This window comes from Athene noctua, chromosome 6, assembly GCF_965140245.1.
Source record: "Athene noctua chromosome 6, bAthNoc1.hap1.1, whole genome shotgun sequence".
In the NCBI taxonomy this organism is placed as follows: Eukaryota; Metazoa; Chordata; class Aves; order Strigiformes; family Strigidae; genus Athene; species Athene noctua.
In genome coordinates this window covers 27514483-27540725 of record NC_134042.1, presented here as the reverse complement: position 1 = coordinate 27540725, position 26243 = coordinate 27514483, and the positions used below count along the sequence as shown (strand labels likewise).

The window sequence follows — 26243 nt, the reverse complement described above, 5'->3', positions numbered from 1 at the left end:
AACCGTGTTCTGGTCCTTTCTTAAAACAGAAATTTATGGTCTTTTGAAGTGCTGAAACCCTCTTGCAGGTAGACTAGATGCTTGGGAGATCTCCACTGTTTCCAAGGATTTGTAAGAAACTCTACTTGTGGGAGAAAGCAGTAGCAGACAGTCTGATTCACAACAAGATTCGTTGGAAGACATCCATCTTGCAACAAGCTGCTTTGCATAAAACAGTTTGACACCCATCCCCTCAAAGGACACTTGCTACGGAAATCTCTAACTATACCTTAGGATCTGAAGATCTCATTTGGATACTACCATGCTAAGTGCTCTGTTGTGCTAATCTGAAGAACTGGAAACAAATAAATGGAAAACAAAGAGAAACAAAATAAAGGAGATGGCAATAAAGTCTCAGGGAAGTATGGTGTGGCAGCAGCTACAATGTGCCAACTACACATTTTAAATTGTCATTCATTTTTATCAATTTCACCTGCTCTCAGCCAAGCCATCATTCAAAACACCTAAGAAACTTGCAGAGCCACAATTTCGCAGGAAGAAACACCAATCTTTATTCTTAGATATTTTTCACAAGAAATTTTCAGTAGACATATGGAGACATGAGTTTTGTAAGTCTGTGGACAAGAAAAAAATTCCTAGTTGATATCATAGACAAAATGTATTCCACATTACATTTCTGGAATTAGAAATGGTGGAGAAAACACACTTTCAGGAGGGAAGACAACCCCAATTTGAATAGGGGAAGCATCATGCAACTCGAAGCATAAGTACTGTAACTAGCGGAACTAATGGGATGCCTACAACTTCATTTGCCCTCCCAGTAGATTCATAGTTGTCTGTCTTGAAGAATGGCACAGAAATCCTAGATGTATTAAATATACCTGACAGATTATGACCTTTTCAGATGGTCATATAAATAAGGCAAAACCACTTGAAAAACATGAAGTGAATCCTATATAGTAATGACTGGAAAGAGTGGGGGAAAATCCCTTGTCATTTTTCTTCTCCAGTCTCAGAAAAAACAAAGTTTATAGTAGAACGAGAGAGTGATGACAGTCAAACATTTCAACTTGGCAGCAGAGGAACTTTTCAAAGATCCCTTACTGACTTTTGACATGGTAGTACTGAAGACATTACCCTGAAACACTTTTTTGATAAGATTTTATTACTTTTGAACATAACTACACTGAGTATAGTAACTTGTCTCCTCTTAGTCTGGAGGAAGGAGACTACACTTTACCTCTGCTATAACTATGGTGAAATGAGATTTTCTAAAATACTCTTGCAGGGACACCAAATTAAACTAAAGTTTTGGGGTGGTCTTCTGTTGGACATCCCAGAACACTGGTAGGCAAAAGGCCAAATACAATGCTGAAATTGCTTTTAGAGATAACAGCACCTCTTCCACCTGTCCCAAACAAATGATAAAAATTCTGGTAATAAAAGATACATTTTAAACAGCCCCCAAATTCTTAACAATTACATCAAATTTGGCTTTTTAAGGCCAATTCATTTTTTTTGTCTGATAGGTCAGATAAAGAAGCCTCTCCTTTTTGAAGAGTATAAGATTTCTCAAGCTCATTGTGTGCACTGTAGGCATGGACTTGTAGAGAAGATGCCCTGTTAAGTATACTCTTTTCCCTAGGGAACCACTATGATTCACTGAATACCACTGGCAAAAGCTTCACACCAGGGTCTCCACAGTAATCAGTGATTCTTCCTTTAAATTGGAAACAGCAGTGAAAACTTTTTCAGTGAGGGCCAGTAAAATCCTTTTTTGGTAAGATAACAGACAAAGCAGACTTCTTAGGGAAGACCTGGTGTCTTGTTTGTCACCTTTAGTTCAGTGGAATTTATCCTCTGTGTTAAAACTGCATGGAGAAGCTGTTTCAAAAACTCAGAATCCAGCAATTCTGGAGATCAGCTTGCATTTCCTAACTACTAATTTCTAAGGCCGCAGGAAAACTTAATCTCATTCTTTGGAAAAGGACAGTAGGATTCTAAAGTGGGAAGAAAGCAGTTACCAGGTATTGTAGTTCTTTAAGATGTACTGTGGTTGTGCATACTCACCCTGAAGGTGCTCTGCACTCAAGCACTTTGGAAGACAAAGATGTCAAGAAGTGAAATGTGTATGAATAAGATAACTTAAAAGCTTCAGTTAGTGATAAGTGTTTTCTTTCCATAATTAAGCAATTAACCAATTAACCATTTCAAACATAATATTATGGAAGACTTCCACACAACAACCTACTTTCCCCAAAATCACAGCTGTCTAGAGATGGATCTTGCTGCCCTTAATACTCTTATAAGAGCTTCTGAAAGCCTCTGCAATATATAGTGCCCACCCAGGTGAAGATGTAGACAAGCTGCATGTGACAACTTGGCAGATGTCAGCAATGGAGACTTTTCTTAGAGAACCCAACACTACAGAATGAATTCTGGTGGAACATGCCTTGGCTGTTCTAATAGGCTGTACTGCCACTGTCAAAATAAAACATGCAAAGTCAGACTACAAGACCATCTAGCCCACCTCTCATTCTCTGATGGTGGTCAACAGCATACACCTGATAAACAAGCTAAAAATTGTAAAAGCTTATTGTGATACTTCCCCAGAATAGTTACTTGAAAAGTCTTAGAAGCTTCCTGCTTTTTTTTTTTTTTTAGTTTTAATATTTAATATGCCCTAATAGATTACTTTTTCATGGATTTGCCTTTTCAAATCACATTCACTTTTTTGTACCCACAACATCTTGTGACAAGTTCTCTAGGTCAATTATATACCGTGAAAAAAAATTGCACACACTCCCCCCCCCTTTTTTTTTTCTTTGAACGTGATATCTGTTTGTTTCATTTGATGCTCCCACTTCTTCTAGTGGGCAAGACTGTGAACAATTGCTCCCTTTTCACCACCTTCCCTTACACTCCTCCTTGCCCATCTCTTTTCCAGTTAACCACTTGCTGCATGAAAAGAACTATGAATGTTAAGTTTTGTGCTCTTAGTATAATCAATCTAAAGTACTGTTTGGCCTAATTCTGTAAAGATCAAATAAGGTCTTCCTGATGTTTGGCATAAACAAGGATGTCTTAGCTCTAGAAACATGAGGTTCTAGAAAGAAGAAAAAGAGGTCAAGTCCCAAATTTAAGTAAAGTTCAGAAGCTTCTTTTGGAAGAAACTCATGACAGATCCACAGGAATAATGTGTCCAGAAAGGAAATAGTATGAAGAGAATCAGTCAGTTACGTACTGCAACCAAAAAAGATCCAGCTATTTAAACACTAGCAAATAACCCATCCAGATTCAAACAGTGAGACCAGGATTATCATGAGCAGCAAATGTAGGACTGACTGAGGAAAAAAGTCCTTGGCAGTTTGATCAAGTAAACCTTAACAAAAATAAATCAGGAGCCAGACTACTTTTGTTTTCCATCAAATAATCCAAAATAACTGGAACTGTTGTATTAGTACAAGAACGATGCAAGCTGCAAATCCAGTGTGTTCCGTAAACTCATCTGTAAATCAATGATCTCCTTCACAGGTGAAGATGAGGAATGGTCTAGCACTGCCAGCCATTCAACTCTGTGCACACAGAGGCTACCCATATTTCAGTATGAGGAAGAAGCACAGCACTGATCCCTACTAGCATCAAAGGTTTTGATACCAAAACCTCCTACCACAGTGTGGAACCAGTATCAGAGAGATGTATGTTGACCTTTCAGGCACCATAACAGGGAGCATTTTCAACAAACCATGATTGTCTAAAAGCATATCTAGTCTTAAGAATGGAAATTTCAGTATGTTTCATTACCATCTAACACTAAGTCTATCTAGTGCCACAACATGATGTCCCACTGATAGCACTCACATGGCTTGTGAGGCTGTTTTAAACACCAAGATGAACCATGTAAAAGTGAACTTACTACTTCATGTACTGAGTACAAGGTAGCTGCTTCTGGAGAGGAGAGGATCCCTCCCTTAATTTTTATGCTGTGGTATGCTCATCACCTAAACACAGGACTAAACACTTGTATGAACTCTGCATTACCTCAGCCTCCGGGACTCTGATGTGCATCTTACTCCTTTCAAGACTTACAAGTCTGATTCTCTGTCATTGGAACAGGCTCCTTAACATAGAAGTGATGCAAACATCAATGGAGTAGGAGAGCAGAAGAGGACCCCTTGGTTCCATTATCGAGTCTTGCCACTGAAGTGGATGCTGAATGATTGTTGGGGCTTTCTATTGATAATTTTACTTTCTTACAGTAAACAAAGGCACTTTTGATGAAACTCATTGGTGAATACAGGGAAATAAATGTCAAAAAAAGCAGAGACCTATTAATTCCCACTTGAGTAGCCCATATATAATTCTACTCCCCTCATATGCAACTACTATAAATCCAAAATCTTTTGCTATTCTCCTTTTCTTCCTTGTACTAGAAAACACGCTCTGTAAAATGCCCTCTCTCCATCACATGTGGGAAACAGTTCTATGCCTTCCACCGAATCTCTTAACTGAGGCACTCTGAGAGGTTTTTGAAAAGGGACAGACATGGAGGTAATAGAGCTGCAAAAAGAGAAAATACATATGTTAACCTTCAGTACACAGTATCCACTATGCACAAAGACGGACATGGACTTCAGGCTGAGGAGTACATGGAGACAGGAAAAAGTATGAGGCTGGAATCGCAGCATTTGTTCCCAATTCTCTATTGCACATACTCCCAAGGTAACAGCATTTGTGCTCAGAGCTGGGATACTGTTATTTCCTTTGATGCTCTGGCTGCCCTAACAATATCCTGAGGCTGAACAGGAGTCCAAGGTCTAGGTGTTTGGCTTGATGTAAAGGACCAGTCTTGACATCCCTGTTTTGGGTTTTTTTCATTTGTTAGAAGCAGAAGAAAAATGGTCCAGGAACAAAGGATGAAAGACTTCACTGCTCCTGAAGCTGACAAAATTTATCCCTTTGAAATGAGGGTCTTATACTGCATCATGCATTGGTCTAAATATTTCAAAAATTTTAGAGACAAGATGTCTGCTATACTGCTGCTAAATCATCACAGTTACAGCTGTGGTGTTGGCTACATCTAACATGCAATGCAAAGAAGTTCAGAAAACATACTGGCTCTAACTGGGTGCAAATCATTATCCCCAAATGAGTGAGTAGAAGACTGGCAAAGCTGACAAAATAATTAACCTATGCTCATAATAAGCCAGCACTAATTGGCAATTTGCCAGATGAAGATATAACAATGCTATTTCTGTCAATGATCCTCTGAAGACAATCACCCTTCCTGGGCTAACTGTGCATTTAAATCTCTATCCTCCAAAGCTTTCTATAGTTTTCAGTGGTGGCTGTGACAACCTGAATGAAGAAAGTAGAGAACAAAAACAGAGATGAGAGTTCCACAAGGATGTATATCTTATAGCTACTCAATCCTGCACATGAAACCTGGTGGAATAAGGATAACTCAGATTCCCTGAGGGAAGAAAGGAATGGAATCTGTTATTTACTGAAGCTAAATCTTATGGGGAAATGGCTCCTCTGCCAGTTCTGAAACAGAGCTGGAGGCTATAGCCAACACCACATGTAGCAGAGTAGTCTATGAAAAGACTGACCCAAGGTCTTGAAGACCACAACTGCTGAGAACAGGCAGAAGTTTAAATTAACAAATTCTGCAGCTGAAATTTCACTAATCATGAGCTAACAACTTGATGCACCAGTAAAAACATCTATCTTGTAGATCCATGGGTGGAATTCAATGATTACAGACAGAAGGGACATGATCTGAACATAACTTTACAAGATTTTACAAATCTCTTGGTCACTGATGATATGTGATTGTGGCACAGGCAGCAGACAAATGCTGTGCAGATACTTGAAGAACACAGCTGAAAAACACAGAGAAAGTGAACAGGATCATGACTGTCTATGAAATGAAAGATAAACCAAGGAAGTAAGAAAGGGAACAGCTACATCAGAGAACTGCATTTTGGACAAATAAAGTATTCAGTGTCTGTCACATGCGTGAGTGGAACAAAAAGAGAAAAAAGCATGTTCTGTCCTATGAATTCATGCCTGGAGCAAGCAATAGTGAAACTAATGGGGTATGAACATAATTATTTTATCTTCTGACAATTTATCTGGTCCTGAATGGCAGAAAATATGCACAGTCCAAGAGTGAACATGAACACAAGAATTTCAAGAGAAAACATTTCCCCTTCTGATACTGTTTCTTCTGTCAGCTGTTTGAGTTGATCATTATCTTGCCAACACATGAGAATGAGCTCTTAACACTGACTATACAGGCTAGAAATGACAGGGGAGCTGTGGAATAAGAAAAAAGATCAAACAGGATGTTAGAATCCAATCTCTGAGGGCTCTGATACAAACAGGAGATTTTGTACTCTTTGAGAATTACAATCATACCATCTGCTGTTTGACAAAGCAGAAGTTGCAAAATACTGAGTTTTCCTTTAACCTGGCACCGACAAAGAGCCAGAGCTGAAGCTGCTTCCTGTTCATTTTAAGGATGGGTGGATAATCTCGCCAATACATTTTCCAGCTGCTAATGTTGTTTTCTAACACAAGCAAATTAATTTTCATAGCATTAGGCAAATTTTAACTGGAGTGCTTCACCAAGCCACTACTGCAACTGATAGGAGCCACCTGGGCCTTAGGGTTCAAGCTTGGGTCGGAAAACATCAGCCAACTTTAAAAGTTTATAAAGCCTAAACAAACAGAAATCAAAATACAAAAATAAGCCTAAGCATCCAATAGTGAAATATAAAGACAGATTTAAAATCCTGTCCAACATGACAGCAAATATTTTGGGGGTGTGAATTAATAACTGAAATTATAAACAAAACAAACAAATGAAATTACTTTATTCAAACCAATAATTTCTATGGCTCTGTGCCAAAATTAAAGATGGAAACCGACACGGATGTCTCCAGATGTATGTTCTATTTTTCTCTGCTGATATTTGCCATGTGATGACAGCAGAGAATCTTACCAGACCAGGACAGACAGAAATGCTGAGCAAATGAGACTTTATGTTCAAACTTGAACCTTAGGAAGAATGATACAGATGGCTGGAGAAAATTCTGTCTTATAGAAAGATCTCACAGTTAGTGACCAGGAAGAGGTGGGAGGAAGGGATCCCAAGACTCATCAGCAGCAGAAAGGCTCAGAAGCAATCATTCACCTCAGCTTCCAGGTGTATGATCAGATTCCACAGATGTTCAGGTACTCTCCTCAATGGGTTGTCCTCTCACCAGGGCCTCCTCTTCACTCTTTCCTGGGTGTTATGGGAGGGTGGTGGTATGAAGTCACTGCTGCTTTTTCCTTTGCCCCATACTTGAAGCAACACCCTGGGTTCCTCACCTGGTATTCAGCATTAGTCCTTCTCTGTGAGCAGAGGCTGGAAAAAACACAAAGCAAAGATTCTGAGTAATGACAGGGGACGGTTTTGTAGTAAAAACTGCTGCACTGCTCGGCAAATCTCAGCCATCATCAGAAATCTGGATGTCCCTATCACACAATCTCTCTCTACAGTAACAGATGAGATCACAGATCATTATGACAAAACCTAACTTAATATGCTACAGTGTGAAAAAATACTCTTGTTATACTTCTCAAGCCCCAGAATACCTTCTCACTCTTTGCCTCTGACTCATCTCTTCACATGCTCCTCCAGTAGCTCTAAATCCTCCCATATCACTATGCTTTGTCATTTTTTGTGTGTCTTTTACTCATTTGCTTGCATGGGAGTCTACTTCCCCACTACAAAAGATGCTGAGAATGTTGGTGCAGGAGAGATAGGGGTGTGAAAAGGTTGATCTTTTTAAAAAAAACAAAATGTGGATAAGGAAAAAAATTTTTCTTCCCATTATAAGAGAGATTTTAATTCTACATACTGCATTTTCCTACTAAAAAAAGTCAATATCATCTTCACTTCCTTTACTTAAAAATCTTTAGACAGTCCTTTAAAAAGAAAAAAATCCAAAACACTTACAAATGTACCAAGTTTATTTTGGACAGTTTGTGTTTTACAGCTAATTTAGTAGGTAAAGCTTGTCCTGTGTACTTAGCACATCAGCTTGCTCCTAAAGGTGAGTGACATTTGTTGAGAGCTGTTTATTAAAAATATTGCTATACTTAAAAAAAAATCTCCTTGAAAGCCCAGCACAGAGCCAAACATCACACAGCACAGAGGATCTGGAAAGATGTTTAGAAAGCAGGATTGCCAGCTATGTCACTGCACAGAAAGTTTGGAACCTGAAGTAGGAACCAAACTGTCAACCATATGTATTAAGATAGGATACCAGTCCAGAAACCTATTCCTTGGCAATATAAATAAATTCAAATAAAGGAAAAAAAGGCACATGAGAGGCAGCCACCTTCAGCCTCACCTTCCTGTTTTGAAGAGACTTTTGAGCCTTCCTTTTCCTACAGAAATGCATGGTACAGTTTGTCTTTTCTCACAAACTGAATTAAAATCAGTTTGTTTGAGTTCCTCTTATAAGGCTGCCTTGAGGACTCAACACAGAGAGGGGCATTCCTGTATCTACAAGTAAGTATGTATGACTGCAGCTCATGGTCAATTCAATAATTTCATAATATTATATGTATATGTATACATATATATGTATATACACATATATGTATATGCATATAATTCTATGAAGTTTTCAGAGCTACTGGTGAGCATTCCACCTCCTTCTGATTGAGTAGGTTGAGGTTCTGGTTGAGTAGGAGGGACAGAAAAAAAAAATCATTCCTGACAGCAGCCAACATTAAGGGTTGATTCTCCCTAGTGACAAGAGTCACTGCAGTGAATCACCACATACAACAGAATGAATCTCCTTTATTCTCTGTCTGCCAGGAGGTGTTTCTGCCTGTATGTCTGTCCACATATTTACATACTATTATGTCATCCATGACTGCACCTCAAAAACTTCAAGACTTTTGTACTTAGAACAGTCACGTAGTGGGAAGAAAAGGATTACTTCCATTTTATGGATAGGATTCTGAGTCACAAGGAAATCACAGGAGTTGTGTAAAGTCGTTTATGGGATACCTGCACACTGAAATGCAGTGCCATACAGACTTTCCCAGCACAGAAGTACGCAGCCTTGCATCAGACACCAGTACCTAATCTACAGCTGCGGGAATAAGACAGAGCAGAGCATCAGGCTAGATGACAATACTGGGTCAGGGACCCATGCTAACATTTTTTATTTATGTTTCATCATACCCACAGAAAGCCTATGGCAGAACTGAGAAGCGTATCAAAGCCTCCTGAATCTAGTGTTGAAAACAGGAACTTCCTTTCTCCCTGAAAAGCTCTGAAAAGCCTAGAAATTCAGATTTTTTTTATCCCAAAGCAGAGGGAATTTCTAATTCTAGAGCGATGCCCAGCATTCTCTTGATAATATACTGCAACTAAGAAAGGCAATAAATAGATGGGGTTTATTTATATCCATGTATGACTGACATTAGCAACACAGGACAGCTGACAACGGAAGGCCAGACTTCCCTCCCCCATCTTTTGGACACAATTTCAAGTTGGCTTGCTGGACTGGGCAGGCAAAGGAAAGCAGCAGTCCCAAGTCATGAAAATTTATTTGGGGTGAAGGGGGTGTGACACAAACAGTACACACAACTGTATTCGAGTGAAGTCTCTTTGCATGAAAAGAGCAGTGAGCAGCCTCATTAGAGAAATAGCAGTGGAAGCCAGCATGAGCCTTCCTGCTCGCCATGTTACAGAGAAGACACTGGGTGGGCTCCTCACCCTGACTGCTGATGCCCTTCTGTACTTCACAACCTTCATCCTGATTTCTCTTATTCAGCTCCCTACTCCCTGGTTTTGTTGTGGCTCTTTCTTCTCTGGCTATTCCTCACATTTAATTTCATAACTTCAGATGCTCCTTTTACCCTATTCACACACATTTTGGCTTCTATTTTTAGTCTCAATAAAATAATGCCAGATTAAAACAAAATCCAATTTGGATGGGCAAAGTCATCCTCTCTATAGGTAGCTTAATGCCAGAGGGCCAGATGTGAGACACAAGTAGCCAAGATATTATATAACCTCTCCCCAGTCTTTACACACCTGATCTTGAATGACATTTCCAACACAGCAAGGAAATACAGGCAGTTTGCCATCACCTAACTACTGCGAACAAGCAATGCTCAGCCTCCAGCCAGGCAAAAATGCCAACTGCCTGAAATCATTACTTATCCTGCTTCGGAGTTTTCTTTAAGTCTGTCAGAAGCGAAGGCTCCTAAAATTCAAGCTGGGTTCTAGTTCTCAAACAGGGAAGCCAATTTCTAGAGACTGTCCTGTCCTTTTCCTCCTGCTTTCCAGTGGTCCTGAGACTTGGAACGTCCTTTCAGTGGCATGGGACCAGCAGCAACAGGAAAAAGCTTCTTCCTTTCATAAAAAGAAAGGGAAAAGATTGACTAAAGGTGTGAGAGGCAGGCTGCTCTCACAAGGAATAAATGTAGTTTCTGATCATTAGAAGTGAACACTGACCCTCACCTCCAGCTAAGAGGCAATGGCTGAGTTGGACACTATCGTCTTAACATCATTTGAGAAGGGCCTGGAATGCTGCTTTTGGCAGAGCTTTACACTCTGCTAGGATTTAATGAGATTTACACACAGTTCTGATAACTGGATGAACTCAAACATGGTCATGCCCTGTTGATAATTTGTATCTATTTTAAAGGTATTGGTTAGACACATCAATATTTGCTCATTGCTAGTCATAAGGTAATGGTTCTCTGTTCCTTCAAAAAGTACCAAGAAATGGTGTAAGGAGAAGATCTTTCTTTACCCTTTTCCTTTCCCTTCTGGTCCATCTGGTACTACAGGCTTGTCTGTCATTAGCTGACCTGGGACAGATACAGCAACTATATCAGGGAGAGAAATTATCTTTTCCCCTTCCTGTTTGTCCTCTTTATGAAACTGTACAAGTCAGCAAGGGAGAGAGAAGATCCAGAATGTTTTTGTGATGTGTGAAAGAACAATGGTTTTAGGAAAATAATTCTAAGAACAAAAGTGAAACTAAATATCCTCCATTGTAACTGATTCTTTGCCCTCCCAAAAAGGGAGGCACAATAGTAGAATTCACCTCAAGCTCCACTGCTTTCCAAAATATGAAAAAACAGACTAATTCAATTTCTAACTAACCCTTTCTCTACATGGAGACAGCACTAGAGAGAGATGCTGATAGAATGTTATTACTGCTGTGACAAAGGCTATATGCAGGGTAAGAGCCTGCACTGGAAAAGTTTGATGCAAGGTGCTGGATATCACGCTGCTGTTCCCTTTCAGTGACCCATCCGGAGCTTCTGAGCCAGACAGGTGGTTCTGGGAGGATTTATGTGGAAGAGCTTATCATTACTCCATTCCTGGACTAGGGTAAGTAATGAGGTGACATCTAAAGTTGCTCTTTTATGTCATAAAGCATCTGAAGTGCCTGAGTAGCCAAGGTAGTCTGAGGTAGAGGTTACTCAAGGTGCCCATTTGAAGGTCACATTTCAAAGTCAAGACCACTTGTGCAGTCAGTCACAGCAATAAGAGAGACCTAGGAGGGTGGCAAATGAAGACTGGAATTAACAGGATTAGTGAGAGGGAGGAGGCGTACCAGCAATGTGCTGTGCAGAAACCTGAGTGATTTCTTTTCCCAGCTGCTCCTGATAAAGGATTTGGACAGTGTGGTGAGACCAGCTGAAATCATAGCCAACGTTCCTCTTGGGAATGTGGTAACAACTTAAATATAAATACATTGGTGTTCAACAATCTACTGCCTTCGGAGGCTGCAGGGGAGCCTGGCAGAAGCTGAGGAAGCTTGGATAAGGCTGGGCAGCTGGGAATTCCACCCTACTGTAGCAAATGGCTGGGAGTCTGACACAGGCGAGGCACAGTGGCAACAGTACATATCCCATCCTATCCCCACCCTTTATGCTCCAAAAGAGTTGAGAGTCACTGACTGATAAAAGAATCTCCAAATCCCAGGAATTTTCTTTGTTTAGATCTGGCAAACAATACAAAATGATTGTGTGCATCTTGTTTACATGCCTGTTGTGTTTACTTGGTTTTTTCTTTTGCTGATGCAGGACAGTTTTGAAGCTTGTACTTTTGCATATGTGTTAAAAGAATCTCTTCTTTCCTTAAGCTTATATAAAAGAGGCTGCATTTCAGGAATAATGTTAGTGCAAGCAGCATGTAGACAACAGCCTGTCACAGCTTAGCACCTTCAACGTTAACTCCAATGTTAACAACATTAATTTCAGGTCTCCAATAACAAAACAGACATAACCTTCTTATGAAAGACCATACAATAATCTTGGATACAAAAAACCTTTAGAAATACAGAGTCTACCTGTAGATTTCCTGTAAAATGAAAAAAATCTGGGGCATGCTAGATGCAGAGAAGAGTAAGTGCAAAAGTGCTCCTTACTATCACTAGGTTTCCATTCATTGCTCTATATCAGATCACACTGCTTGCACATTCACCTTATTTGAATGGCGTTCACACATTGCCCTGCACCTTAACCTAAAGAAGGAAATGACTAGAAAACTAAGAACAGAAGCCTGCCTTCTACATGGATTAGATCCAAACCAGTTATTAATCCCCATATTCTTCAACTAGTCTCGGCAGTTCAGGATCCAGTTTTAAGCCCTTACAGATGATACTACACTTCATTTCAAAGAGTTGCATACCTTCAGGACTTGGCATTCATGCAGATATGAGGGGCAGGTAATTGTCCAAAGTAAACAAGACAACTGTGCATCATCCTGCAGCTAAGCTCAGATACAGAACTGGTAATCACAGGGAATAAAATCAAATGTATACCACCTAGCTCAAGAAGTTTCCTTCCTAGTTTCACACTGAATTTTGATATTCACCTTCTGTATGAAGTATTCTCAAGAGAACTAGAATACAAACAAATTAGTTTTGGACTCATGCTTTAAACCAGGCTAGATAGAGATCTGAGACTTTGCATGAATTAGCAGTCTTCACTGCTGTCAAACTCACATAGCACATTACTAAATTTTGTCTCCTCTAATCAGTAACTCTAAAGCTTTTTTCTCCTCCCAGCACATGTAGTGGAAAAGCCACGTGGACACTAGTAATATAAACATTAGCACAATAAATCTGCATCACTGTGGATCAGTCTGAGTATGAAAAGGTGAAAGTCCTGTCAAGTCTGGAGCCAGGCATCAGTCTTGTCCAGTTTTAATCATGATTCATATTTGTTTGCAATTATATAGGTTATTAGCACATTATATTTTTGGCATAGCAAAACAAAACCCCAGAGGCATTCTGTCTTCTGAAGCTTTTGAAATAAAAATTTCACAAACTCTCAAGAAGTTGGCGGCGAACAAAAAGAGAGAAGCACAAAGACAGAAGACAGATTTCACTCATAATTGCTGTTACCTTTACAAATCAAATCAAACCAAAACAAATAAAATCAGCTGGGGTCATCACCTTGTGTATCCACTCCACAACTGCACTGAGGAGTTAAGTATACTTTCAGATTGCTCCTGTCTCCAGGCTCTTGCAGACAAGAGTCCAGCTCAGGAATAGAGAAGCTGCCTGGGACTATGCTGTTATCTTTTCATAAAGTGCCCTTCATCCTCTATCCTCCCTAAAGCCTGTTTCGTGTTAGCATTTTCAAAAAGGAAGAATAATAAATATAATAAATTTCTAATTCCTTGATGTTTCTTGCCAGTTGTTCAAAAGCTAAATGACACCTTTTTTACCTAGAACTTCACTTTCTTGAGAAAAAGAATTCATGCGCTATTCATCTAATGCCACTAGAGAGGAAAAGGAAATAAAACAGCAAAATATTGCAAAATGTCTCCATACACCTTACATTGTCAATACATACAGTAAAAAAATGACCAGCCAGTAGGTTCCTTCCTTCATCATCTGAACTTGCCATATCAAACAGCCTCATAAAGACAGACTGGAACTGAACAACCCACCACATTACTTAGCCTAGTGGTTACTCAACAAGCTATATTCTGAAGAAGACATGGAAAAGAGAATTGATTTCTTAGTTCACAATCGCCCTATTTCACTAATACTAATTGCATCGCTAAATTCCATGAAATGGGAAACAGAGTAATACTGAGGACACTCAAGGTGAGACAGAATTAAAAAAGCAATGTGATAATGGCTGTATTTTCAGAATGACTGACAACATTCACCAGAGTGGCTGGGTGTTCAATTTCAGTGAAAAATCAGGTCAGAAGTATTTTGAATGTTCCCTAGAGGTAGTAATTCTTAGTATTTCTTTAATAGAATAAATCCTGTTAAACTTTAAGGAACTTTGATAGGAAACTGTCTGTTCAGATACTACAAATAACCTCCAAATGATAGCTTGTACATTGAGCCTCCTGTCTGTAGATAGTTGTGAGAATCTCTGCCTCCTCTCTCATTATGCCAGTGGCACACAGCTCACACACAACTTCTGCCTCTCCCTGAAGAGGATGAGGCCACAGGGATGAGAGGCTGCCATACTTCCATTGCAGTGGTTGCTTGTTTCAGAATCCTGAACTGCTTTGCAGAAATGCTGACTTTTATTCTCCCTGCTATTTCATCTCAAGGGATCTGTCCTCAAGAGCTTAAGCCCACTGCACAACAGCTATCTACAACTGATATTCTCCTACAGTTGCAGTACTAATCACCAGTGAACTGTTTTCTGGACAATCTGGTTAGAAGTTTCCATACTGTCTGACTCTCTTCCTTTGAGCATCATCCTTACTTTCGGTTAGATCAACCTGTGACACCTTTATGCTTCTTCTCTACAGAGCCCCATAGCTACCCTCAGATAGGCTGTTAGAGGAGAAGACCTATTCAAGCTTCTCAGACATTTTTTAACATTTTTGTGTGTGTTTATACAGAGGTTCTGCCTGGTTCCTCTTTTATCTCCATAACTTTTCACAGCCTTATATCTTTAAATGCTTGCAGTTTATTCTGTAATCTGCTTTATGACCTGTGTCTCCAACCCCTCCAGTTGGTATCTAGGATACTAAATACATGTGAAACAGTAACCCCAAATAAGCTGCTGATGAAGGAAATCAGGACCCTAGTGTAAGCAATCAATGGAGAGTGAAGAAGAAAAACAGCTGTTCCTGCAGGAAGAACCAGAGTAGTTTCTGAGACACACAGACTGGGCACAGAAGCCTCTGATGCATACCAGTGGCTTGGTGCAAAGCTGAAGAAAATATCATTCCCCAGTTTCCAAGAACAAATATTCTGCTCTGGTTAGTTCAGTCACGCTAATATTTAGTGCTGTCCTTGGAGCTATATACGTCTTCTAGTGACAAGGAAGGTTTAAGTGACCCACCCACTGTGGTTCTGCTAGCCTACCCCTAGCCAAACTCGGGTTCTATCTAAGCTCTCACACTCTTAGCTAAATAGCAGGCTAAACCCTTTGTTTCAGCTCCAGAGAGGATAAGTTTAGTACGGTGCAGCTAGCCTAGTCCCACAGAAGGGAACATGAGCTGAAGTTCTCAGTTCTCATTAGATCACAAGTATTTGTAGTTGTTATCTAGCCTATATTCTTCCTGCAGCTCTGGCTGTTGCCTTCCATCATTAATGTTATCAATAATCCTCATGCACACTCTGCATAAATATTCACAGAAATAGGGAAGGATAGAAAAATGCTACCTACAGTTGTCACAGACACACGTAACAACAACAATACCCAGATGAGATGGAGAGAATCTCTTGCAGAGGTTAAAATTACAGGGTGGCAACTGTGAGTGCGCTCTTAAAACTGTGAAAAAGAAGGCAGAATTCAGCACACAAAGACCTTCATGTAAGTCCACTCAGCAAACCAGTTTGGTCAATATATTGACAACTCTATTTTTACGTTTACTTGTAAATTTATGTGTAAATTTGCTTTATATACTGTAGTAAAAACTCAACTTGAACTATACAGTAGACCAGAACTTTTGCCTCAACTATACAGATACTGCACTGTTCACATAATTTTATTTATTTTGATAATCCCGTTATATTCTATTCCTACACTGTCATGTTCCAAGATGCTGTAGGTTCTTTTTTATTGACTATTTACCTTATAAAATTTCTGGTAGGATAATTGGAGATTTTGGCAGGGGAGAAAGCGTGGGAGGCAGCTTGGAACTATACAATAAGTGCATTAGCCGAATGTTTGTGCTAGAAGATCAGAAATGAAACCACTGACACTAATATTGGAAATGCCATCTTTAAGTTTCAGAGCTAAATATCCAAGAGATGAATTAGGTAGTTCACCCCTATGCAAAATTTTCTTTCAGACTGTGAAAACACAGCGATCACTGCATTACTAATTCTCAAGTCATGTTTTCAGGGTTTTCACAGCAAAACAAAAGGTCAGAAGCATATATTTTTAAGCATTCTAGACCATAATTTGCCCACATATTCCATTTCAGCATCATCAAAAATTACTGTGGGCCACAGGTAATATGGGTTCATCAAGCCTACACTCTACCTGCTAATAGGTCTGCATCAATGAAAAATGCTTTGAGTCCTCATTTACTAAGACCTTAAGAGCAGATAAACCTGTTTGAATTAATTAGCCACTAGGGAATGATGAAGATTTGATTCCATGTCTCTGATTTTCTTTTTGGAACTTTCACCTCTACTGATTGACCTCACTATGCAGCTGATTCACACGTCTCAGCTATGTCTTCCTGAACTACGGGGCTTTTCTGCAAGACTGAAGAAAAATGTAGAGAATGTCCTGGCCCTTTATTACAGGCCAAGCTAAAACAACAGAGCATCTTTGAGCCAAAGCCTAAAGCAAAGAGGAGCCATTTTAGCCGAGTTTTTTTTTTCCCAGCCACATTTTTAGGGATCTTCCTCTTCCAACTCTATAAAACTCAGCCTTTGCTCCCTTCTGTTTAGTCTTTTTAATCCCAGGAGGAATAAATTCCCTGAACCCAGACCTTTACCTAGGGACCACTGCATGCAGGGTAGGCAGCTGTGTTTCTTCTGCTTGCTGAGAAAGTTTTTCCTCTGCCAGATCTTGAGAAAGATGAAAACATCCCAGCATGCCCACCCCCCCTTTCCTGATCTTCAACACTGGCACTCACCTGTGGAATTTGTCCCTGGCTCACAGGATGCAGCACTACGAAGGCTGTTCTGGAATCTGTTCGGTTGCCTTTCAGTGGAGGTCACCCTAACAGGTAAAAGCATCAAATTAAACAGGGATAAGAAGGGATACACCAAGGAAGAATAAAAGTCTTAAAAAAATGAGAATTCTCTTAGTTTACGTCATCTCACTGGGATTGTAGCTACAAAGCTGTGACTGAACATGGTATGAAAAAAAGCAGTGACAGCAACGGACTCTAAAAAGGCAGAGCAAGACAGAGAAACATTCAAGCCACCAGCAAAACTCTAATGTGCCTAAAACTTAATTGTCCCACGTGACTTGGATGCTGATTCTGGAGGATAAAGAAGATAGTAAATGGGATTGGACCACCGAAGTACCACTCAACTAGTAATGCCATGGTCACCTTATTCCAGTGATTTGAAGTAAAATGATTAAGCAACCTTAGAACACAAAGGCACACACGGGCAAAAACATGCTACATTCAAACGTTAAGTCTTTGCATCTTGTCTCAGCAGAGACAGCTCATTTAGGCAAGATTTTTCATGTGTCTTGGAAACAGACCCACAGGATGCATTTAATCTCCAGCAGTCCAGTGCCAGTCCTCAAGCAGATACTTTATGCAAATCCTTCTGCATTTATCTCAGCATTTCAGTTACAGCAAAACTATATTCTGTGGAGTACAACTGCACTTCCTTTAACTGTTATAAAGACTCATTACCAAACTGAGACCATGCCCTCTTACATAAAAAATAAGTCTACTCACAAGGCAAGGTCAAGCTATACAGCTGCAATGATCTATTCTGTCCTTTAAATCTATACAATTGATCCATCTATTCCTGATTTTTTCTCTCCTCCCTTATCCCTCCTTGCCTTTCTTCCTTCCTGCCCAACTATATTCTGATCACTCTAGACTTCTACATGTACACTGCTGTCTCTGTGCCAGAGCTGTCCTCCTTCACTCATTCAGCTCTGCAGTATTACACAGTTATTGTGAGCTCTTCCTCAGAAGAGCACTGTAATCTCCAATCCCCATGTGATGCCCTGATGACTAACAGACACAGACTGTGTGCAGTTTCTATAGTTTTGTCTGAAAACTTTTGCTTTCAGATTTCAAAGTCAGCAAGCAAGTTGCCAGTAATCCAGGTGCTCCTGGCAGCTAAAAAGCCAGTGAGGGGCTCCTGTATTTTATCTCAGATTTTGGTGAAACAAATTGGAGTCCATACAGGAAGGGAGAGGGATGCAGATATGACATTTGCAAAACACAACCCCTTACTTCAGCCAGCCATAATTTGAAATGCTATTGTCAAACGAGGTGCCTGTTTCTATGTTTATTGTCTCTTGGAGAGAATTTTGGATCTGTACTTATGGTTTTATTTGCTGCTGATACTGCATGGTCCTTCTGGGAGCTGAGAATCCAGATGGAGCTTTATGCTTCTTACATAGAGATTCCATGCTCATAATTAGCTTGTCCACTTTATTAATGCAGCACAACTGACAGCCAAATTCAGCTTATCCTTCTGTAGATAGAATGCAAGACTAGTGGTTGAAAATGTCATCAAGAATGCCACCAAGTACAACAACAACAACAAAAACGTAACAGGGAACAGTTACAATTCTACCTTAAAGTGTGGTTTATGTTTAAAGAATCTTTCTACAGACTTGCCCTTCTTCTGCCTACCCACAGTGTACCTTGATTCTTGCAGTTTCAACTGTTACCTCCACACACCTCATTCTCAGATCTATTTCTGGATCATCAATCTCCCACCATGCTAAGCTCACCCCTCAAGTTCTCTCTGCTGTTCTAATGGAAGCTCCAGTGCCAGAACATATTCACTGCTTAAACTGAGTTAATCCCTTTCTACTTTCTTCCTTGTTGAGTTGGCTGAAACCCTACTGCCTTTCTCAGTTTCCTACTTTTAATGTCTGTGTTGTTTTTGCTTCTACTCCTCCAATGCAATCCATTGTTATGTTGTCCATTTCTTCTTTTTCAATACCAACTGTCCCTGCTATCCCCTCCACTTAAACATCTGTCATTGCCCTTTTCTATCTGTTATACAGCTAAACTCTCCTTGCAACTGATACTGACTTCCTCCATTTAGGCATTAAAACAGTCCTAAGCTGCTCAGACTTGGACTGTAAATTTGGAGGATTCTCTTGCTCCACAGGTAACAAAGAAATACATTCTTGACTAAATTTTGACAGCTTTGTTTTTACAACCTATTCCTGGGATGCTATGAATGCATCTAATGGTCCAGGGGGGACAGGACTGACACAAACAAATTCACATCACAGAAAGTCCAGGTTTGACAAGAGGACAGCAACAGATGTGAAGACCCAGAGTCAGGGAGGCTTGTTCCTCTTTGTTGCTCTTGGACAGGGTATCTCCACATGTGTATCTGTGTGTATGATCTGAGGCTAGCCAAGGGCTAAAAGCTACAGGCCTAGTGAGCCCAGCTGTGTCAGGGTGTTAAATCAAGACATGTCTCTCAGATGCACTGGTTTTGCTGCCAAAAACGTCTAAGGGTCAGGCAGCCTGATTAACCCAGATGCTCAGGAGCTAAAAAAAACAAAGAGTGCTGCAGTACAGCAGTAGCAAAAAAATGAAAGGGGTTCCAGTAACAGTTACATGCTTGTTCTCCTGCTGCTTGTCCTCTTTTCAGTGGGCACTCAGTTTGTACGTGTGATGTAACCATTTCACTTAAGACACTTCACGTGTGCCTATTAATAAGCACACATGGGCAAGACAGGATTCAAACCAGAACCACAGTATTTTTTATAGGGCTCACTCTGTGGCCATCATTATACTTGTGGCATATTTGCCAGGCTTGGCCAGTCTGCCCTAAAACAGCTGGCTACTGCTCTATCTAATTGCAGTCAGGACTCCACCCCACCATGGGATGGATTTCCTGAACCCTGAAGAAATGCATCACCTTTACCCTATTTCTGTATTAGTTACAATAGAGCAGAACTTTGGCTCTTCTGCTGCTGGCACCATGCAAAGCAAATATACAGAAGAAGAATAAGGTAGAAATATTTTGTGCTGTGGTGTTGGAACTTGAAGGGAATACTTGCTTCGAGAGGCTTCTTAAACACAGTTGTTGGAAATTACATTGACAGAGAATTTACATTTACAAGAAATTATGCCATGTTGATCAACATCCCCAATAGTTTGTGATGTTCCAGCCTATTGCTGGTAAACTCTGTGATCTTCTTGGAGTCTCCCTCTCCCTGATAACATCTTAAATTATATGCTCCCTTTCTCTACCTGTATTTCCTCTCTTTATGTACAGTGGTCTAACATTGACAGCTGAATTTTTCTGAGATTTTTTTTTTTGACTGATAGTTCTGTTCACAGGCTATTCAAGGCCTTGCTCTACTTGATGCTGTCATAGTTAGAGAGCAGGTTTCTGAAAAGTTACTATAGGAATGAAATTTGTATTTATTGTGACTTAGTCATTTCTAAAAGCAGAAAAATTTTCTGTCTACCACCTGTACAAGTTCACTCCGGGTTCTAACAGTTGAGCTAATATATTTTTCTACTTTGCATGCTGTCATCTGTAACATGAAGATTCAATACACCAAATGCTGCTTCCAGCGACATCTGCTTCATTCCACAGCTTACAAGTACTGTATCTGTGATCTCTGTCTCAAAATGTTGCTCTCAGCTATCAGCAGGTCTCTTTATGGTTCACAGACCAGCCAGTAGTGGTAACCTGAGCAGTGGAAAGGACACAGTCTGACTCTTGGAAAGAAAGAAGAGCTGTTTGTGTTAGCTGGTCAAAAACTATCTTTCTACTTGTGATATGAGCACATTTAATCAAACCTATGAAGCCCCATAAGACCATTTTATGGGGCTACATTTCAGCATAGAGCTACATATTAAACCATTTCTCCCAGTTAGAATTTTTCCACACCTTAATATGGGCCCCACTTTTCCACTCTGTTAGCTTAAGCAAGAGGTCTGCTTTGGACACAATCCATTATAAAGTCAACCTACCACCTTTTACAAGTTCAGAGACTAAGAAAACAAGAGAAGCCAGGAATCAAAAAGACAAGACTGAATTGTCTGGCTGTTCCACTACTTTTTTCCTTTATGTTTTAACCAGGGAAGTGTCCAAGTTACTAGATAGTTTCTGAATTAGTCAGTAATGTTCATCTTTAGCATCTCATTCTGTTTGTAGTTGAGTTTTCTACTTCTTTTCTTCCTCTTCTGGAAGACACGTGTGCTGGCTGGGAAAGAACTGATAATGAATGCAAGGAAGAGACAGGTCAAAGAGACAAAGTTGATTTTAGTTTGTCTTCACAGTCCAGTCTCTGGAGAAATTCTACAAACAACTTTAAAAAGATGATCTTTATTAAGATGTTAAACAAAAGCCAGGCAGTGCAAGAGCAGACAGAGAAATAAGGTCTGGCTTACTGAAATATATGGGGAAAAAAAGACACAAGAGCTTTAACAACAGAGTGGGATTAGTTTCAGTGAGTCTTGTGGAAATAATATATAGCACTGAGATCTTCTTTGAGGAAAGAGATCAGGAAAACAGCCCACAAGTATTAGGGGGTGAGAGTGGACAGCAAATCAAAAATAACCTGACAGAAATGAAGCAGCCAAAAAGCCAGAATTAGATTAGATATTATGGAGAGAGATAATTGCCATGTCATGACCTAAAGATATGATAGTACCACACTGCAAAAGTACAACAAAGGTGCCACAATGCAAGCATTCTGACAAACTGAAGAAAATACAGGAAGTTAAGACAATTAAGGACTTGTCAGGTGGAACTACTATCTGGGGTTAATAAAACCTCAACAAGTCTAAACAACATTAGGAAACTCCAAGAAGTAGAAGGATATTCAAAAGATGGAAAGTATTTGCAAGGGAAAGTGTTTAGGGTGGTTCAGGAAGGAGGAACAAGGTACAACAGGATGAAACAAAGGAAAAATTCAGACTGCACATCGTAAGAAATTTTCTGATAATAAGGTCTAGATTTTTAGTCGTCTGTAGCACACAGAGTTTCTGCCACTGGAGTTTTTTGAAAACAGACTACACACTGTGTCCAAGAATAGCCAGGGACTGTAAAGAACAAGCTGGAGCACACAAGACATCTTCTTCTCTAACCTATATTCCTTTGACACAGAGGCTTCTCTCCATTCACTCTCCTCTGTCAGTGCATCTCCGGTCTTTTCTGACAACAATGAATGGAATAAATTAGACTAAGACATAGCAGTTTTTAAATTATCAGTTCTCAGTATGCTGGAAATACAGCCGGGCACTGCTGTTTTCCATGTAAGTGAAAAAATGTTACTGCAAGATCCCATGAATGGCAAGAATGGGTTTGGAGCCTTGTGCTGGAGACTGAAAGGCAACTTGGAAAGTATTTCCGGAGTGGCTCCTTGCAGCCTTCAATACTTGGATTTGTTTTCTGAAATTCTGAAGGAATCTTTTGCTTTTTTTCCCCCTTCTGTGCATTTTTGGTGCTGAACTTTTTCCGGTTTTCCCACACTCCTGCCTGTCACAGAGCAGAAACCACAAAAATGCAGCAAACTCAAGTCTGTCCAAGGAGCTGCAATTCCATCTCACAAGGATAAACATTTCCTCTGCCAAGAAGTGAGCACAGCACACCGGCATCTTCAAATACACATCTCTGCTGCCCGGCAGAGAAGTCCACTGACATAGTTTGTCACCTGTACTAACAAGAGCTACCCAACATAAAAGAAATCAGATAGCAAACCCACCAGCATATACCTGCCAGACCTGATGCTCTCATCTGCATTTGCTGAGTTGACAAAGTCTACTAACATTTTGTTTTCTTTTTAAATAGTTTTGGGGGATTAATTCAGTGTGCTGTCTCCTAAGATAGCAAGAATACAGGCAGGAAATACACAAGCTTCCCTAAAGCAGTGCTGTCCAAGCTCCTTAAATACGCCTTGCAGTTCCAGATTTGATCCACACACACTGACAGTGTCCTAGCATCATCATAAGTCCTCTTTCATCAATAATCTTTTAGTAAAACTTCTCTCTTTAAACAGGAAGAGAATCCAGAATCAGGAAACCTCACAGGAACCTGCTCTGAAAGCTTTACAACTCTTCTGGCTGCAGAGAAGGTATAAGGGAGGAAGTTATGAATGCAATTTTTGCTCTTCAGTGTTCAGAGGTGAAATGAGTCTGAGAATATATGAAGAAAAATCTGATGAAGGGTTTAGTCTAAAGCAGTTCTGTCAATTAAGAGCGGATAAACAGATAGCTGAGGAAGCTACCAAGACAGGTAAAGGATAAGAAGAAAACCCAGAAGTCTTGCTCACATTCTCCTATAATGCACAAAAGAGAAGATGCACCAAGAAATGGAAGGGAAGGAAACTTTACAATCAGTAAGCAACATTTCATGGTGATTTTTTTTGTTTGTTTTTAAAGATAACAGACACTAAATCCATCTACCTTAGAGTGGTAAGCACTATATAACTAAAAGCTTAGTAAAAGTAGGATTTCTACAGATAATGAGGAAAGCTATCATTATATTAGGCACAATATAAACTAAATTAAATAAACACTTGTGCTTGAAGGCATGTCAATCATTGAGTGTTAAATTTTTGGGGAAACTTGGCTCAAGGGCAGATTAGTTTGTTAAGGATATTGTATTTGGGTTGGGGTTTTTTTTTGGCAGTGTCTTCTGACCCACCAGATTCTAGCCTCCATCAAAAATTAAACATGGAAGAAGTGACCCAAGTCTCTAAACATAGATATACAGTACCATACTTGGTACTCTCAGGTTATTTGACACACCTGCATGGGACTGGCAGATACAACACAAGACCTACAGAAGACTTGTGCTCATCTGGAACAGCAACTGGAGGTCAGGTGGAATAGCCCTGGGCATCCAAAATGTCACTAGCAACCTGTACTTGGGTAACTGAATCCCACCCTGGATCAGATACTTCTCTGATTCAGTCTGGCAGTTCTCCTGTCCTTAGGTTTGTATGGTGGTGCAGTCTTAGCTGCCTTACCATTATGAAACATGAAACTGCAACACAGTGCACACCTATTTCAGTACACACAGCTCAGGGTATTCTGAGATTTATCTTGGATGATAGCACAACCAAAAAGATCTATGTCAGTCACATGTTGACAGGTTCTTCTCTGATATTCCTTCTTGAGGGAACCAGTGCCAATGCCCTGTTGTGGATAGGAAGAGATGAAACTTACTTGGAAATCCTCTGGGCTGCCACCTTTCTGACCACTGCCTGCCTGTGATTTGCTGGAGGCTTTGGAACCAGCTGAGAAGACGTACTCTGGGATGGCATCACTTTGTGAAAACTGGTTGCCTTCAGGATACTAGAAGTAGCACCTGATGTCTTGCAGGCATCAGAGCCAGATGGCATAGATATATGGCTGGTGCTGGATTGTGAGCAGTTGGCAGAGAGATCCTGGTAAAAAACAAAACAAAAAAACCCAACTATAGTAATTGATGATTACCTCTCTGGATACTGCTGAGAGATGATGGAGGTGGGTGACATTTTTGTGAGGGATATCATCTGCTTGGTGAAGACAACCCCAGGGCTCCAGGGACAGTACCATGCATAAAAAGAAGAGTTAAGTGTTCAAGTCAGTTTTTAGAGCTGAACTTTATACCCTTGGAAGCTGGGACTAGCTTCTAGGAAGGCAGACAAGATCATTACTGCCACAGAATGATACTATTCTGGATTAAAAAAAAAAAAATGCTATCTACTATCAAACCTTGCAGTGGGCTCTCATCCACAAAGAAGTAAAGGTTTTATTGCTTTGACTGACTTTCTGCACTTATCATGTTAAATTATTCTTTGTGTGGGAGGTGGGACTGAGACACAGTCCTAGGGAAGAAAAAGGTTATGAGGAAGATGTTACAATGACAGTTCTTCAGTCTAACCCTGTAGGTGCCTAGAATAACAGAAAGGCTCTAGGATACCTTCTCTGAAAAAGGGACTTTAGGTCAGCAGCTGACAAAAAGGAAATCCCCAGTAATACCAGGGAACAGAAAATATTTCTATTCCTGTAGCAGGTAGGAAAGTAAGTACACAGGAGATCTATCACAGAGAACAAAAAAATCTGCATGCTATGAGACACTGGAGAACTGAGCAGTGGACTGGCAAAGCAGGGAGTGGGGAATAGTTCCCTATGGGAGCTCTGCAAACTGCTCAACTCTTTTCAGAAAGGAACAACCTGCTAGGAGGTCGGCCTTGTCTTTCCTCGAAGTCAGTCAGATTCCCAGGGCAAAGAGGTAATACCGTAACCGTTTAGTTTGGCAGCTAGAGGTCAGTGATAGGAGATGAGAGGAATAGCTGGGCATTTGCCAGTCACCTCAGCACGACCCTGGGAGCAGTGCCCTTCACTGCATTTGTCCTCAGTTTCTTCTCTGGTGAAAAACACACAAAGCCACAGCAAGTGGGCTCCAGGCTCCAGAGAAAACCACAGTCTGAGGGCTGGCTGAGTCTCAGCACACAGACAGGAAAAGCCCCTCTCCCCCGCAATTCTCTGGCAAATGGCAAGGCAGTGGTGTGTGGGAAGGCATTTCTGACAGGCAGAGCTCTAGGGAGAAAAGGAAGTGCAGGAGCCAAAACAGGCCTGTTTCCTAACTAGAGCTCACTGACAAGATGCCCTTGAGTTCCCAATCCTTCTTAACCTCTCCCTTCCCTGAGGCTCTACCTTTCAGTCTTTGAATTTTTTGCAGCTTTCAGATTTTGAGTAAGTAGTTGGTACAAGTGCAGAAGTGTAGAAAATAGCCCACCTCCTCTCAGCAAAACAAAGTAAAATGGAACTTGGTTTAGTCTCTTGCATCTTAGAGTCTAACACATGATGGGGTTGGGATGGAGACACTCAAGTCACTGCACCCCCTTCTTATTCAGGGATGACATTTCATTGTGCTCTGTTTGATATTACACATTTCCTGTAAGTTCTTTTTCTTGTTACTAGAATCACTAAGATCCTGGAGTACACAAAGCATAGTCTTAATCCCTACACTGTGTTAACATGCATTGGCTAGGAGGTCCATCACTCCGAAGAAACAAGCATGGATGGTCTAACAAAGTCTGATCAGCAAAAGCTGGGCTGAGACCTACCCAAAGAAAGATCATGGATG

General features: G+C 40.4%; 1 protein-coding gene across 3 annotated transcripts in view; it reads right to left on the bottom strand.

Moving 5' to 3' along the window:
- Positions 1-26243, bottom strand: part of TTLL5 (tubulin tyrosine ligase like 5) — a 140805-nt gene continuing 114562 nt past the window's right edge. For 2 of the 3 annotated variants that reach the window (XM_074909988.1, XM_074909990.1), the window contains 3 exons: positions 24335-24555; positions 17117-17202; positions 1-7417 (listed from right to left, as the gene is read on the bottom strand). In XM_074909988.1, the coding sequence (XP_074766089.1) occupies positions 7377-7417; positions 17117-17202; positions 24335-24555 (348 nt within the window). In that variant the 3' untranslated portion in view covers positions 1-7376. Of the gene's footprint in view, positions 7418-9076; positions 10433-17116; positions 17203-24334; positions 24556-26243 lie in introns of all 3 variants that reach the window. The other variant, XR_012633888.1, reaches the window with a different exon arrangement.